This window comes from Anser anser (assembly GCF_964211835.1).
Source record: "Anser anser genome assembly, chromosome: 4".
Classification (NCBI taxonomy): Eukaryota; Metazoa; Chordata; class Aves; order Anseriformes; family Anatidae; genus Anser; species Anser anser.
In genome coordinates this window covers 66,233,841-66,249,241 of record NC_139724.1, presented here as the reverse complement: position 1 = coordinate 66,249,241, position 15,401 = coordinate 66,233,841, and the positions used below count along the sequence as shown (strand labels likewise).

Genomic DNA, 15,401 nt, shown 5'->3' with positions numbered 1-15,401 from the left:
TAAACACTGCTAACCCTCCCCACCAAAACAAAACTAAGAAAATCAACCTGCAGAAAAGCAACATGAGAAAGAGTTGCAATCATAAACCTTACCAAGCCCACATATTTTTGTAGGTGAAGACCTGAAGTTATCATAACAACCTGCACAACACTCAGAATTTCAGTAATTCTGCAATGGATGTTCTTCAACTTAGACACTATCGGTTTGTTACCTTACCGTCAAAATAGACGACCCTTAAAAAAAAAAGGTTGTTTTGCAGGTCCATAGTGCCTTGTTAGCTTGCTCACTAAGCACTTCAAATAGAGAACTTTGCAAAGGGTTGGTTTCATTTCCCAGTTTACTTTTTCCAGTCTCATCTCCTAACTTTTGTACGGAAGTAAGCCTTCTGCTGCTGGAAAGGGCCCCTCTAACAACACAGTTTCAAATCTCTCCTATGCATTAATTTGCTGCAGTTTTATTTAAACATCAGTGTACGGATTAGGTACTTCCAAATGTTTTCCTCCAAAACCTCTGCAAAATATTTGCAGAGGTTAGCCGGTCTCCAGAGGTTCTTGCTGCTGCTGGGTTCAGGCGCGTTCTGTTAGAGCCTTGGTTCAGATGAGGAATGTGCTTTTAACTTCCCAGCTGGTCCCATTTAATGCATTTTGTTAGCACGCTGGAACACACATACTGGATGCCTTCTGGAGGAAACTAAATGGAAAAAATGTATTTCCAACTACTAGATGTAATTTAGACCAGCTGAAGTTTGGTATAAATAAATCCTACAAGATAGATACAATATGAACCCTGGATCCTCAGCACCAAACAATTGACTATACATTCATTACACAATGTATTCATGTGGATGTAGCTCTTTCCCTTCTACTGCTCATTTCTATCCTTCTAACACCTTGGGACTATGCTAGAACAAACATTTTGTCATCATATACTAAAACAGATTAAGGAATTGATCCACATGTAAAAATTATGGAGGAAGATGATCCAGACAGGGCGCTTTCCTTAATCTGGCTCACTGAGTGGCCAAAAAATTTATTATGCTGGCACAGCCCAGTGGTAGGACTGAATGAGGAAGAAACAAACTTCATCTACGTGTGGAGAAACTTTTTTTTATACTTAAGCCACCCCCAGATACCCAGCCAGCATGAGGTTCAAAGATGCAAGACTTACTTCTGTTAAGGGACCTGTAAGCCTTTGTTTATCTGCCAAAGAAAATGTTTATAAATAGTGAAAAAAGCCAGGAAGGAATAGTCTTCCTCATAAACGGGCATCCAATCCTAGTCCCACAGATGGTAAAAACAACAGAACCTTACTGACACCAATAGCAGCAGACCTGAAAAATGCTGATTTCCACTGTTCTTCACTAAGTATGACTACCTCCCAAAATTTTATCTGAAAATACAGTCATTAACTTTGGTTTGTATAGAATCCTTTCTCCCCCACAGTAATGCTTGGCAAATGAGCTTTCCAGAAGCCCTAGTAATTACAGGTAAAGCTTGAAGGGACATCAATAAAATGACAGATAAATTGTTAAGTAATTAATACTTCAAGGCATAATCCTCCCTTTCTAACAATCGAAGATTTTTTCTGAGTTTTCTTCAAGCTTTGCACAAACATTTCACTATGTCTCCAGAGTTAGCCTGTATAAGCAAACTGACAGAAAATGAAGACAAAGTGCTAAAACAGAGCTTTGAAGCAAAGGTTCTTTGTAACCTTACGTGGAATAGGTTAACATTTGGAAAATATTTGTAAGTTAGCAATGTTTCCTATTGTTAGCTTTCATTTAGCAATGTATTGGGGATGCACTGTGGCACGCTGTTACAGCGTTGTAAATTGTTTGCAAGGTGTTTTTTTGTGTACTATTTATAAATTTTAAGTCATACAATTTATAAAATAATCCTCTAAGAGATACAAAAAACCTTCTAACCTTCCAAAGTACATGCAGAAATCCACTCATCCACAAACATAAGACTTTTTTCTGTCCTCAAAGCTCTCCATAAAAAATACCTCCCCCCGATGTTCTCAATTCTGGAGCAAGAAATTTGTGTATATTGCCTTAATAACAAAAACATGGACAAAAGAAAAATATTCCTCTAACCCAAGAGACGTTTCTCGAAGCACTGCAACTTTGTTCTGCAGTCCTCTCAAAACTTCCCAAACTCACCTTTGAGATCCTACCTGATTCCTTTCCTCCAGCTGTACTGGCTAGCAAACGTACGTGAACAACGTAAAAAGAAGAAACCTACACAAAATCCCTTTCATGCGCATATAAGAAATTGTCACCCTCACACTGCGTACCAGATTTCTGTTATCCTAGAATGTCCTCTTACCGTCTCTTCTGTTGCAGACAGTTCTCTAACAATTTTTAAGAAAGACACTTTGCATACTTGGAAGCAGTTTAGGCCCTACAATAAAGAGAAGCACCTCCAGATAAGCTGGGATGAGAGTCAGTCCAGCTCAAGTTACCATTATGGCTGACTCAAACTAATGACTTGGACGCAGACATCCCAGGCAAGCATCCTATCATTATCATGCTTACCTAGAATATAGATTCATAAGCCTCTTTCCCTCTTCCAAAAACATTAATAGGAGCAGGATCTAGATACTCAGCTGACTAAGAGAACATGTTGATGGTGCTCTTTTTTTTTTTTAAAGCCATGATCCAGGTACACACATGGGAAACAATTCCACTAGAAAGAATTATGCTTTTAAGCCTATTTTGGAGGACCCAGTGTTCTTACAAGGTACATAGCACATGGATAGAAATTGAGGGCATGTGCACCTGGGAGGCACAGAAGTGTTTTAGAAGATTTGAGTCTTAGTCTGTTTCAACAAACTTCACCAAGTTTCATGAGCAAGCAGCCATTGGTCTTCTTTGCTATATACCATGTTCCTACTGATGAAGACTACCAAAACAATGACAGAACTTATTTAAGCAACTGGCAACTCTCCTGTAATTTGCTTACATGAATACTGATGACTCAATGGTTTTAAAATTTTGGAAACCTTAATTAGTAGTGCATATGCTTTGCTTACCAGTAAACTTCCTGCCCAGGAACATTCATGAAAGAGTAACAACTTAGTTTTTCTTTAAAAAAAAACAAAACAACAACACAAGAGTCAACATACTGATACGCATTCATTCCTAACTCATTCCATACACAAAAGCAGTAACTTATGTAGGCAGAAGTTTTGCAGAGAAAACAACAGCTTTGGGTAGAAGAACCCTCATTAAAAACAAAACAAAAGATCTACAAATCACTTTATGCTCATCAATTGAATGTATTTTTTCCCATGAAATCCAGGTTTGATTTACACAATACATTCTACTAGTGCTGTTACCCCTTATTGTGAAATTGATTATATAAGGAATAACAAACACTAACTAATGATGTATTAGCCTAAGATGAACTGAAAAACTGCCAAGAAAAAGCCTTCAGTATAGGCTTTTGATCCAAATGAAGTACCTATGCAGTTGAGGATGTGTATTGTGCTTAAGTGCTTTACTGAGTCAGAGCCAGGGGCATTGGCTCCATTGCTAGATTATGCCGCAAGATACCAATAAAGCTGCAGGAGCAGAAGATAGGTGTTTCCTGGAAACAAATTACTTCATGTTCATATCAATGCTATAGCTTTGAACACTGTATGCATAAGCAGAAAACGTAAGGAAAAGCATGTATCAGAAATACAGATATTTTGGCAAGAATATTCCAAGAGTAACAGAATGGATGAGGCTGGAAGGGCTCCCAGGAGGACATCTGGTCCAACCCCTGCTCAAGCAGGACCACCTACAGCAGGTTGCCCAGGACCACATCCAAGCAGCTTTCAAAAATCTCCAAGGAGGAGACTCTACAACCTCTCTGGGCAACCTGTGCCAGTGCTCAGTCACCCACACAGTAATGAAGTGCTTCCTGGTGTTCAGATAGAACCTACCATGTCTCAGCTTGTGCCCGTTGCCTTTTGTCCTGCCCCTGGGCACCACTGAAAACAGACTGTATCAGTCCTCCACCGAGCCCCCTCTCCTCTAGGCTGAAGAGTCCCACCTCTCTGCCTTTCTTCACAGAAGAGATGCTCCAGTCCTTTAATCACTTTTGTGGCCCTTCGCTGGGCTCTCTCCAGCAGCTCCACATCTCTCTCATACTGTGAAGCCCAGAACTGAGCCCAGTACCCTGTGAGTGGCCTCAGCAGTGCTGAGCAGAGAGGAAGGATCGCCTCCCTTGACCTGCTGGCAGCGCTCTTCCTAAGGCCCAGGATGGGATCTGCCTCCTTGGCTGCAGGGGCACATGGGCACGTGGCAGGTAGGTTTGAGGTGAAACTGTCTTTCAAGATCATCATATGGCAGACACAGAACACCACTCCTCCTCCAACTGAAATCACAGCACTGTAATAAAAGACTACATTACTCGTATAAAATGCTACAAGCTTAAATTTGTATTGTGAGATACTTAAGTCACAAAGAGGAAGTGTTCTAAACCTTTAATAATTCTTATTGTGATAGCTTTCTGTACATCAATGTGTTGGTCGTATCTGTCCTCTTTTGCATCAGTTGCAGTCATCGGAGGAACTAGTGACACATAGTGACTGTTCAAAGCAACTGGCTCACTTTTCCAAGGAAGAAGTGGCAACAGCTCTTCTCAAAGCATCTGTTCTATGTCCTTTCATAAAACCAGAACACAACAGAGCTACACGTCATGGCTATGAGACTAAATCCTTTGCTCTTCCTAGATCTATCAGCAACTGGAACATTATTGGTAAAGGCTCTAGTGATTCAAACGAATATCTACTCTGTCTGAATATTCTGAAGACTGCCAAAGTGCCAATTTTCAATTTGAGATTTTCATATTTATGTTTCAATAAGCAGATATATGGATGTGTGAACTTTTGTGGATTTGTGCTTCTCTTTCTGAAGTGCTACTTAAATCCCTGTTTTTAAGTTTTGATGTCCACTGCTGCTGTGGGTAGGAGAAAAATTCTCTGCTACCTCTTTTTAAGAGAGTTTTTCAGTTCTAGAAACTATTAGTATTATTACAAATCTTTCAAGTCTAAAATAACTGTAGAAGAAAATACTGGATGAAAAAACTTGCTCTCACTGAACACATTTGTTACCCAAATCCACTCAAATCTTGGCTGTTAAGAGACTCTGGCAAGATAGAATTGCAATAGTAGCTCATTCTACAGCATTAAATACTTGAGTATATTAAGGGGATGTAAAGGGCAATGACAGTGTTACCAGTACTGAAAAGATATTTATTGGAATTGATTTAAATAATCAGAAATGAGTCACAACTGAAATGAAGAAATATATCAATTCTTGACAGTACTCTTTTATAGGGGCACAAAGGGAAGCACCTTTAATACAAAAACCAGCACAGAGATCATCAGTAAATACACAGGCCTGTAAAGAGACAGGATTGAGACAAAGCTTGATATGACTTTAAAAGCCTGATATTGATACAGAATAGAAAATCTCCAGATTAGCTAAAAAATACCTGACAATCTCTGTTTAAAATAGTATGTATTAATTTTCAGAATCTCGCATGAATGTGGGCACCAGCAGGAGAAACCTCTGCCTTCCCATTTTAAGTGATACTATAAAAAAGTGCAAGATAACTCCATACCACATTCCTAATATTGTTGCTATTCTCTTCTTGTTGAAGCATACTAAGAAACCGAAGAATGAAGAAAGGAAGAAAACATAGCTGTTAGCACTAATCCTAAATTAAGAATCATGTAATTAATGTCAGAATTGTCAATTCTCCAGCATCTCTGAATTGTTTTACTGGTGGGTGAGATGACAAAGTCTGTAGTGATACCTTGAAGCATGTTAGAAATTCACGTATCAACTTTTTTTTATTTATTTTCTTCTGTCGGGAATGAGCCCTTTGGTACCAAAGAACCAAGAAAGTTCCAGCAGTCAATTCTGAATTAGATGTAAGAAGCACTAACACAGCCACGATATTGGCCTGAACCACATGCATCGCTTACCTACATCTGATGCGTGACATGGAAATATTCACACATTTAATAATTTTAAATTCTTGGATAGTTTTACGACTTGCTTTACTGAAGGTAATATGTATATATGAGTTTTAAGGCATGCACACAATTTCAGAATTGAAAGTCCAATTTTAAAGAAAATTAAACAGCAGTAACTGTGTTATACCTGGAATAGCAAACTTCTTGCAGAAGTGTTAGATTACAAACCGAATTTAAAGTGGAACTCAGCAGCTGAACACCGAAGCCAGATACTTTTCTTTCTACTTTTTGCAAGAAACTTTTCTCTCATCCCACGATCAGTTTTCAAAGTTCATGAAACTGAATGGGTTCACAATGATGAAGAAAAAGTATTCTTCTGCCTTTCAAAATGTATCTTCATTCTTAATCTTCTTGACTGCTAATCTTAACTTTATTTTTGTCACTCCCATTTTATATATCAGTTTATTATTCCCTCAGTCTACATTACCGTAGTATCTATTCATCCAGATTAAAACTCATATTAAAGCTACAGTTAACAAGCAGTCAAACTAGTTAAAGAAATTAAATTGAAACCTTAATATTCTGCTAAATTACATTTAATTCTTCCTGCCAATTTTTCACAGAAACTTCTTTCCTGTTTCTCTGTGTATGTAAGAAAAAGTGGATGGAAAAAAACACAAAAATACACAAAAATATGTACAAAATAAGCAGCAAAAAACTTCTCTTCCAAAACAATAGGTTAAGAAATTAGAGCCATTTATTTTTTTACTTGATGGTGTCTCTTTAAAGCAAGAGCTGAATGTGTGTACGTACTTTATTCTTTTTATGTTTACCATAACCCAATTTTGCAGAAAAATTGCTTTCATGCTTACCATTTTTTTCAGCTTTCTCCCTGCTATGGGAGTAGTCAGAACCCGAAGGAAAAGTTGCAGCATCTCCTGAGGGTGGTCCTGACCTCCGATTGTTCTCACTGTGGTCCACAGCAGCAGCGTTCAGCTGGGACCTTCCAAGATGTTGCTGTGGCTGAGGAGGACTTGACTGGGGATCAGGATCTGAATTCATTTTAGCTGCAAAAGAAGAGAATTGTAATTAATTATCAGGTAACATGATTAATACACGAAAACTGAATAAAACTTAAAATGGGAATATATTCATGTAATTATTTGAACAAAAAGCCTTGAAAAGGGCAAGGATGTCAATAGCAACCACAAGACATACAAAAACATCCTTGAATAATTCTAAGCATTAACAGTTATTATTGAATAAGAATCTTCATATATGTATAATTAAGCAAGAACATCTACTGCCTTTTTTCCTTAACTCAATGAGAATTGGTTTTCAAGTCTTGACAAAATAAAAATCATTAATCGATCCCATAAAAACTGCATATAAATAATTTATCTGAACCTAATCTTGCACTTCCACATGCAACAAAAAAAGACTAGCCCTTAACTTTTAATAGAACAATATCAACCATTCTAAAGCGATAGAAAAATCACTTCATATCAAGAGCCTGGTTCACAGCCACCACCTCAATTCAGTAGCAGGGTAAGAAGAGAAGGATAAGGCAAAGGAAGAGGAGATGTGGAGCTATGACACTGGAAATGTGAGGAGGTATGTCACTAAAGACACACTTTGTTGAAACAGACAAGATACAAAATAAAGTCACTTGATTTAATACTTAGTTACTATCTTATTTTATTGAAGCGCTTTTACACTGAAAACAGTAGGGCAGGGAGGGAGAGGCCTTACAATTCCTTACAAGAGAAGGCCCGAACTCCCACTTTAAAGCCTCTCCTGAACGAGGAGGGGATCTCTGTTCTGCAGTTTGATTACTTACATTAGTAAACTTTCACATAAGTGCTTACTGAAAGCTTAGCTTTTACAAGGCAGGAAGCGGAGAGGTACATGTACACTACCACGGTGCAACGCGGAGTAACTCCAGCTGCTCAAAAGCAACTTCCCCGGAGTGTGGCAATTCACAGCAAACACTGTAAAAGGTGTCTGCCTACAAGCTGTATTCTTAAAATTCTGTACATTCAGAACGTTGGCCTAAAGATGTTTTCACAGAAGTGGAAGCAATAAGCCAAAACTGAAGATGCAGTCCCTAATTCAGGCAACATCTCCACCTCTAATTAGAGAGCACTAAAATCACGGCAGGATGTGAGAAGTACCAGCTGTATTATCAGCACACAGCATTCTTTGCAACTTAGACAACATGCTTGCCAAAATTAAGTTACTTACACCAGAAAACGTTTTACTGAAAAAAAGAAATGCATTTCTGTCTTAGGTCTCTATCAAGTTATAAATAAACCAACACAGCTCAGTTCACCCAACCTTCGGACAAGCCCTAGGAAAACACAGAGATTAAAATACTTTCCAGTAAGCCATCAAGAGTATTTTTAACCACTATACAAGTACAAAAGTTACTCAGCATCTTCTTGTGAGCGTGACCTTGGCCCAGGGAAGCAGAGCAGTGTAGGACCAGCCCGGGGATGTGCCCCACTGCGGACCCCCAGCGCCTGTGGGGCGGCCCCGATCCAGGACGGGGAACCGGGCACCAGAGGCCTCGGTCCGTGGGAGTGCTGTGAGCAGGATGGGACTTACCTCGGCCTGAGCGAGCTACCGAAAGCACTCCCCTCTCACACGCCGCTCCGTGCTCTCCCCGTCCTATAAAGGACTCCCCAAGTTTCCCTCGCTGCCGGGGTCTCCCCAGAAGGCCGAGAAACCCTGCGGGGAGCGGAAGGGAGTAAGGCAGGGAAGCTCAGGCTGTCCTCCCCCGAGCCCTGCGGGGGGAAGGTAGCAGCAGGGACTGCCGGCGGAAAGTTTCTCCGCCTGCTGCTGGGCGCCGAGTGGGGCGGTGGCGGCGGCCCTAAGGGGCGGCCCCGTCCCGCCCCATGCCGCGGCCCCCTTCCCGCGGCGCCTTGCGAGGGGGCAGCGCCGCCGCCGTTCCCCGCCCGCTGTTCCAGGAGGAGGAGAGGCCGGGAAGGGGGCGCTGGCAGCGGGGGTTGCCCGTGCTGAGGAGGGGGCTGCCTGCTGAGGGCTGGTAGCCATGAGGGAGGCGGCCGGGGAGGGCTCCCGCACCTCCAAAATGGCAGCGCGGGGCGCTGAGGGCGGCGGGGACCGAGCGTCGTTGGGCCGCGCCTCACGGCTCCCCCTTGAGGCGTCTGAGGTGCGGATGAAGCCTTTTTCTCGAGATAGGCCCTTTAGTTGTGCTTTTGGGGGACAGAAGTGAGGATTTGGGCCGGTTCTTGCTGAAATACCTCAGGGTTAGTGAACAAGGAGGCGGCCGGGGGTTGGTGCTGCCAGTTGGGGCAGGCTGAACCTGCTTCCCCCGGGCTGTACTTGTAGAGAACTAAAGGAGCAAAGAGAAGGAAAGAAAAAAAAGTAACTATGAAATTAAGAAATGAACTTAAAAGTTGCTACTAAATGTGCTTGTATTTCTGTCACGTACACTGAAAGCTGCTGGGCTGGTAGTGAAATGGGAATGTATCTGAAAGTGTTGGCATTGTACTGGTAGTAAACTCATTTCTTTTTACAAATACTACTTTACTTTTAATTTTTGAGATACCTAAAATAAATCAGTCTCTACACAGTACTGTGAACACCTTTAAAAAAAAAAAAAGCCTCACAAACTCGAAATAGGAGATGAAATTTCAACTTTGGAGTAATTTATACGAGTAATTTAGTCATTAAGTGAGTTTTCATAAGTTCCAAGTTTGCAGCAGATCATGGGGTGCTGTGATATGTCTCATTTTTAAAACAGCAAATACTAGTTGATGTCGCTGCATTTTTTTTTATTTTTTAGTCCCCAAACAAAAATGTAGTCCCCAGCACCTTCTTTCTTCACTATGTCCATACCTTGGAACCTGTAACAAAATCATACCTTTTACCCCAAATAAACATCAATGAGCGTGAAGTTTGGCTTCCAGTTACTTAAAATAAAACTTTGAAAAAGAAAGCAGTCACTTTTAAGAAGATGCTTTTGCAGTCTGAATCTAATATAATCAGGAACCTAAAACGCCTGTATTGTGTTATCAGTTCAGTTGTTTCTTTGTTCTGACAGTACGACTTAGCTCTGATACGACAACTTTTACTGCTGCAATCTGCTCCCCCTGCTATTCACATTTGCTTTAAGATATTATTTTATACAATTGATTTGATATTTAGTGGGTGTGCTTAACGGATGTAACTTGCTTCGGGAACAGGTGGAAATGAGGGCGGTAGCTGGAAAAGTAACTAACAAGGAAGTGTAAAATAAAGCCTCCCTCTGCTGCTTATGTCCGCTCCTTTCCAACACAAGGCACAGTCACACATGGCATAAGCCATTCCCGAGGAGCTCAGTTCAAGGTTAAAACTGTCTCCACTGAATACTAACTGGTTTAACAGTGAAGCTCTATATATAAAGTACATTCTGTGGTTGTTTATGAGTGATCGTACAGTGGATATGTATATTAGTGCAATTGCTGAACTTAATCAGCTCCTGAGTTTAGAAAATGACACCTAAACCTCTACAGTGACTGGATTGTCACATACTTTATGTACGCGGGTATATAAATACACATAACTTGATGGAGAGTAAACCAAGCTGAAACACGGTGGCAGCAACCAGTACTAACTTCACTTTGGCTCTCACTGTATCACAAATGTTAATTTGCATTTGGCGTAATTACAGTTGCCATTTGTTTCAGCTAAAGAGACAAACCATGGAAGTACTGTAAAAACTCATCGCAACACCTTTTCAATTTCAGTTATGTGCTATGAATAAAAGAAAATCCTAACAAAAACAAAAAAGCTTGAAGTTCAACCAGTTGCTTTTTGTATTAGAGAACCAATAATCCTTTTACAAATATTTTGTAAATTTACAAAGTGGTATTGGCTTTAGCTGATTTCTGTAAACATTGTTTATTCAAGATAGGATAAGATCTGAGTGACTGCCTGAATGTCTTAGGTGTGGTACTGAGCTATAGGCTGAAATTAACGGCTTTTCCATACAAACATCAAGGAGTTCTAGAAACACACATGAACAGGGACATCTAGTGATCTAAGCAGCTCATATGTAGCCTGTGTTAAACTGCAGTGACTCTGGAATGTGATACAAACTTGACATTTTTACATTCTGTTGCGAAATTTGTATTCCAGCATTTAGGTATGAGTGTACTATTGAAACGTTTAAAAAAAAAGTCTGTCTCTTGGAAAACTTAATTTGTAACGGTAAAGAGAAGAGATCATGGTAAGCAATGTTACATACAACATTTTGTTATTAAATCAGTCAATTCAAACTGATTTACCTTTCATACTGCTGAAGTGAAATCACATTTGTAGCATTGTTGGCATACAAGCAGTTTCTCAACAGTCCAGAGAAAAATCTTTAATCAAATAGTTCCTAAAATGATGAGAGAAAGCAGTGATAATCCAAGAAAATAGACCTGCATGAATCATTCCAATGAATAGCCTTCAACTCTGTTTGTCATAATAGCTCTGAATAGGAGTCCATTTCTTTATTCTATGGTACAGTCAGAAACAGATTTGATGTAATTAGGCTGGATGTTTCCAGAATATGTAAATCCTAACAAAAAACATTGTCAGCAGTGCTGTTGTTGTAAAGAGTAAGGAGAGTTGTAAAATCCAGAGAAAAATGCCATGTGCATCTTCAGTAGTTATATATTATGAAAGGAAGTACATTATGGAAATAAAAATATTTAATTGATGCTAAATAAACTGTACCAAAAACTGTCTTAAATATCCTTTTTTTTTTTTTGCCCCACCTTTCCAATTAAATGAACAGCTGCTATTTCAAAATAATAGGTTTTGTTGTTTACTCTGTTACACCCATTTTAACAGCATAATTTAATAGATGGAGGAATTACATCAGCATAAAATTAGTGCAATAAAAGCTCCAGCATACCTCATGAGCAGCTGGGGCACTATTGTTTCGTTAGACTAAGGACCAGCCTGAAAACAGGCTTTTTTTGGGGGGTGTAAATCTAAAGCAGCAGGCGTTTTCTGCCAGAAATCTGAGCTCAATGCTTTAAGCACACTGAGACGACAGACGTAGAATCTAGAAAACGAACAATGTGATGTCAGTAACTAGGGTGTTGGTGCCCTTTGGGGTGGACATTTGGGAGGGAGAATTAATAAAAAGCAAGGGTGGGAGGAAATGGAAAGAAAAATATCGAAAGGTGGGCTCAAAAAGCAGGTAAAAATAGCAAATGAGGAAGCAAATCTGTGAAGACTGACGATGAATCTTGTCAGATCTGCATGTTAAATACCACTCTTACCTCAGGGGTGAATGGGCTTTTGCATAAGCACCTGTTTTCATGTGCATTACATAGGGTAATGCGAGCATCTTTCCACTGCTCTCTTAACTTCTCTTTATTCCACTGTCCTTATGCCAAGTACTCTCTGTGGCAGCAGGCAAGTAGTAATCAGCAACACTAATTCTCCCTTAAGCTCTCTCAGCTGGGAGCAGAGGGTCAGCATTCTCCTTTTCACGAATATCAATGCTATAGGTCACTTACGTGGCATCAGATGATCAGTTTTGTATTTATATCTCAGTTGTTTTCTAATCATGGACATACACGGTGGAAAAGGAAAAGGTTATAAAAATGTGCACAGATGCCATAGCCAGTTGTGCTGTACTGTACAGGCACAGTAACCACACAGGTGATAATTAAGGCTGTGAACGTCTGACATAGCAGCTTCTCTGATGTAATGCCACAGTTGGATGCATTCCCAGCCGAGCAGGTGAAGGAGGATGTGCTCCTCTTTCACTTCTTTAATGTTCTTGCTCGTTCTTTTTGCTATGAGAGAGCTACCGGTTCATTGCTAGTCTAAACCTAAATGAGACTTGGCTCTAAAGTCTGAAGCTGTACCTGGATCAAAGTTGTATTTGTTCTGCTGCAGTCTAGGGAAAACAGAGCAGTTCTCCTAGAGTAGAGGAATATTAGTTCAAATCTTTATACCTGGAAAAAACAGCAAGTGCTAACAGAGTCTGGCACTATATCTCAAATCAAGTTGGTGTTACCGGAGATGAAATTTGTTCTAACATTACAATTTGATGTCTTCAAACATAGAATTTGTTGGTAGAGGTAACTTCTCGCTCTAGTTTGTAAATAGCTTGTAAATAAATGAGGTTGTACCAAGAAGGACCGTGGGTACTACATGTCTCAAACAACATATTTAACATTGATGAGTTTGCATCAAGCTTTCAAATTACAAAGTATGCCACAAATTTTGTTCAGTAAATTGATATATTAATGTTCTTTCCTTCACCAGTTGAGCATAATCTTTTGCTTACAGTGACCTCTAGTGTAAATGAATGAAACAATTTGGATGCTGCTATGAATTGATTTCAGGCACAAGCACAGTTCAGATGCAGTGCAGTGCATGTAGAACATTATAAGCATTGATACCGTTACCTGTTTGAGGAGACACATATGCATGCCATCTGTTTGACTGTGTAACAGCCTGTTTTATGGATTAAACAAGCACACAAAGCATGAACAGAAAACCATAAAAACAAAAACACTTCTTCAGCCATAATAAATAAATAAAGAATTTAAAAATCTTTCTTGATTGCTGTGTAGTTTTGTTTAGATTTTTCTTTATGGATCAAAAACAAAACAAAAGAAAACAAACACAGACAAAAACAAACAAACAACAAAAAAACCACCAACAAGCCCAACTATATATGATTCAGGTAATTTCCAGCATTCCCAAATGCATGAGATTACTCTTAATTTTAGAAAAACAGCCTTGTATTAGACTTTGTATCTGAGATACAAATCAGAAAGTAGTGATGCAAGAATTTTTACAAGGATTGCTCTAAAATTTACAGATTTTCCAACTCCTGACCCCAATTTACTGAGTTAACCTCAATATCATACATATTTTTATTTTTTTACCCCAGTACACCTAAGTATCCAAGTAACCATTTCCCCCTTTTTATTTGTAGAATAATTTGCTCTAAACCAAAGATTTTTCTGTCTGGTTTCTATAAAACTGCAGGAGAAAAGGAGAAATAGAGCAGATCATTTTAGGAAGTAAGTTATCGTGGAAAAGTTCTGATGCTTGGCAGTGTTAAATCTGGAATTTAACAGTTGTAGGGAATTTAGCTAGGGAAATAGTCAATTCAGTCCCTGGATATTAAGAATTCATGCTGTAAGCATCTTCCCACAATTCAGGAGGAAATCATCTCTGGCTCACTTTGGACAAATAGAAATTACCATTTCTTTGTCAAGCCAGTTCACATGGCTTGAAATGCAAAGTGTTAGTAATTGACAAAGGATACCACAAAAATGTTTCTATAAACTACCTTCTGTCCTTTCCAGGATTCCATCTGCTACCCAGCAGCAAACATTTTGTTCTCCATCCAGAAAACACGATGTATACATTGCTATCTGAAAAACTGCGTTGCTATGTCTCAATTGCAGGTAAGTTTAATGTAAAGGATTCTGTAACAGAAATTGTGTAGCATTTAATTAAGTTTTCAAAATTGTGCAAAACTGTCATATTGCAAGTTACATTTCTGACAGGAATATATGCTGTTAGTCCTATACCTGTCAGATCAAATTCTGTCATATTGTGGCTTTCAGGGTTTTAGTCAGGAAGCCCCCACAGAGTCATATTAGTCATTAAATTTTCAAATCATATCTATGTGAATAGTTCTCTTTCCAAATCTCACTACTTTCTGCCTAAAAAGACATTGTCAGAAACGTGAAAATAAAGTGAACTGTGATGTGAGTTAATTAATGATATAAGCAAATTAATTAAATATTAAATAGAGAAGTTCAGATTGATAATATCTGCAAATTTTCACATTATTCCTTGTCAATTATATAAAATCAAGAGAAAGGCTTCGGTCAATTTGAAATGCAGATTAAAACACGTGTTCTTTGTCCATTCAGTTCTTATCTCCCCCAAACCTTTTAGATACAACTTTTCTGCTACAGACCTCACCGTGCTTGTTCAGATTTGATTTATACATTTCAGTATTCCAATCCTATTGATTAACATTAAAATAGTGGGATTTGGTAACTTTAACAGTGACTTCACCTGGCTTCAAAAGGAGTGGAAGGACAGGTTGCAGCTCACTAATTTTGTACAATTTTTTCTGTTTTGTCATAGCAAATGCAATCAGCAAATTATTATCATGGTGCAAAATGTAGTTAGTGGATTCCCTCCGGGCGGTGTTAGTCGGTTTGAGTTGTTCAACATCTTCACAATCCTCTGTTAATTAAGTTGATACACACACGGCTCCCACCAGGTGGCAATAACACTTCATTCTTTAAAGCATTTGCTGAATCTTGGCTGGCAGAAATGTATTTTCTGTAGTAATTAGAGGGAAAAATGTGATTTATAATAAAGACAAGCTGTGGATGCCCCATCCCTGGCACTGTTCAAGGCCAGGCTGGATGTGGCTTTGA

General features: G+C 39.2%; 1 protein-coding gene across 1 annotated transcript in view; it reads right to left on the bottom strand.

Annotated features, from left to right (window-relative positions):
• Positions 1 to 8,833, bottom strand: part of WFS1 (wolframin ER transmembrane glycoprotein) — a 35,854-nt gene extending 27,021 nt beyond the window's left edge. The window contains exons 1-2 of the mRNA XM_083834459.1: positions 8,581 to 8,833; positions 6,846 to 7,040 (exon numbers count right to left, since the gene is read on the bottom strand). Of these exons, the coding sequence (XP_083690585.1) occupies positions 6,846 to 7,035 (190 nt within the window). The 5' untranslated portion in view covers positions 7,036 to 7,040; positions 8,581 to 8,833. The remainder of the gene's footprint in view (positions 1 to 6,845; positions 7,041 to 8,580) is intronic.
• Between the last annotated feature and the right edge of the window lie 6,568 nt (positions 8,834 to 15,401).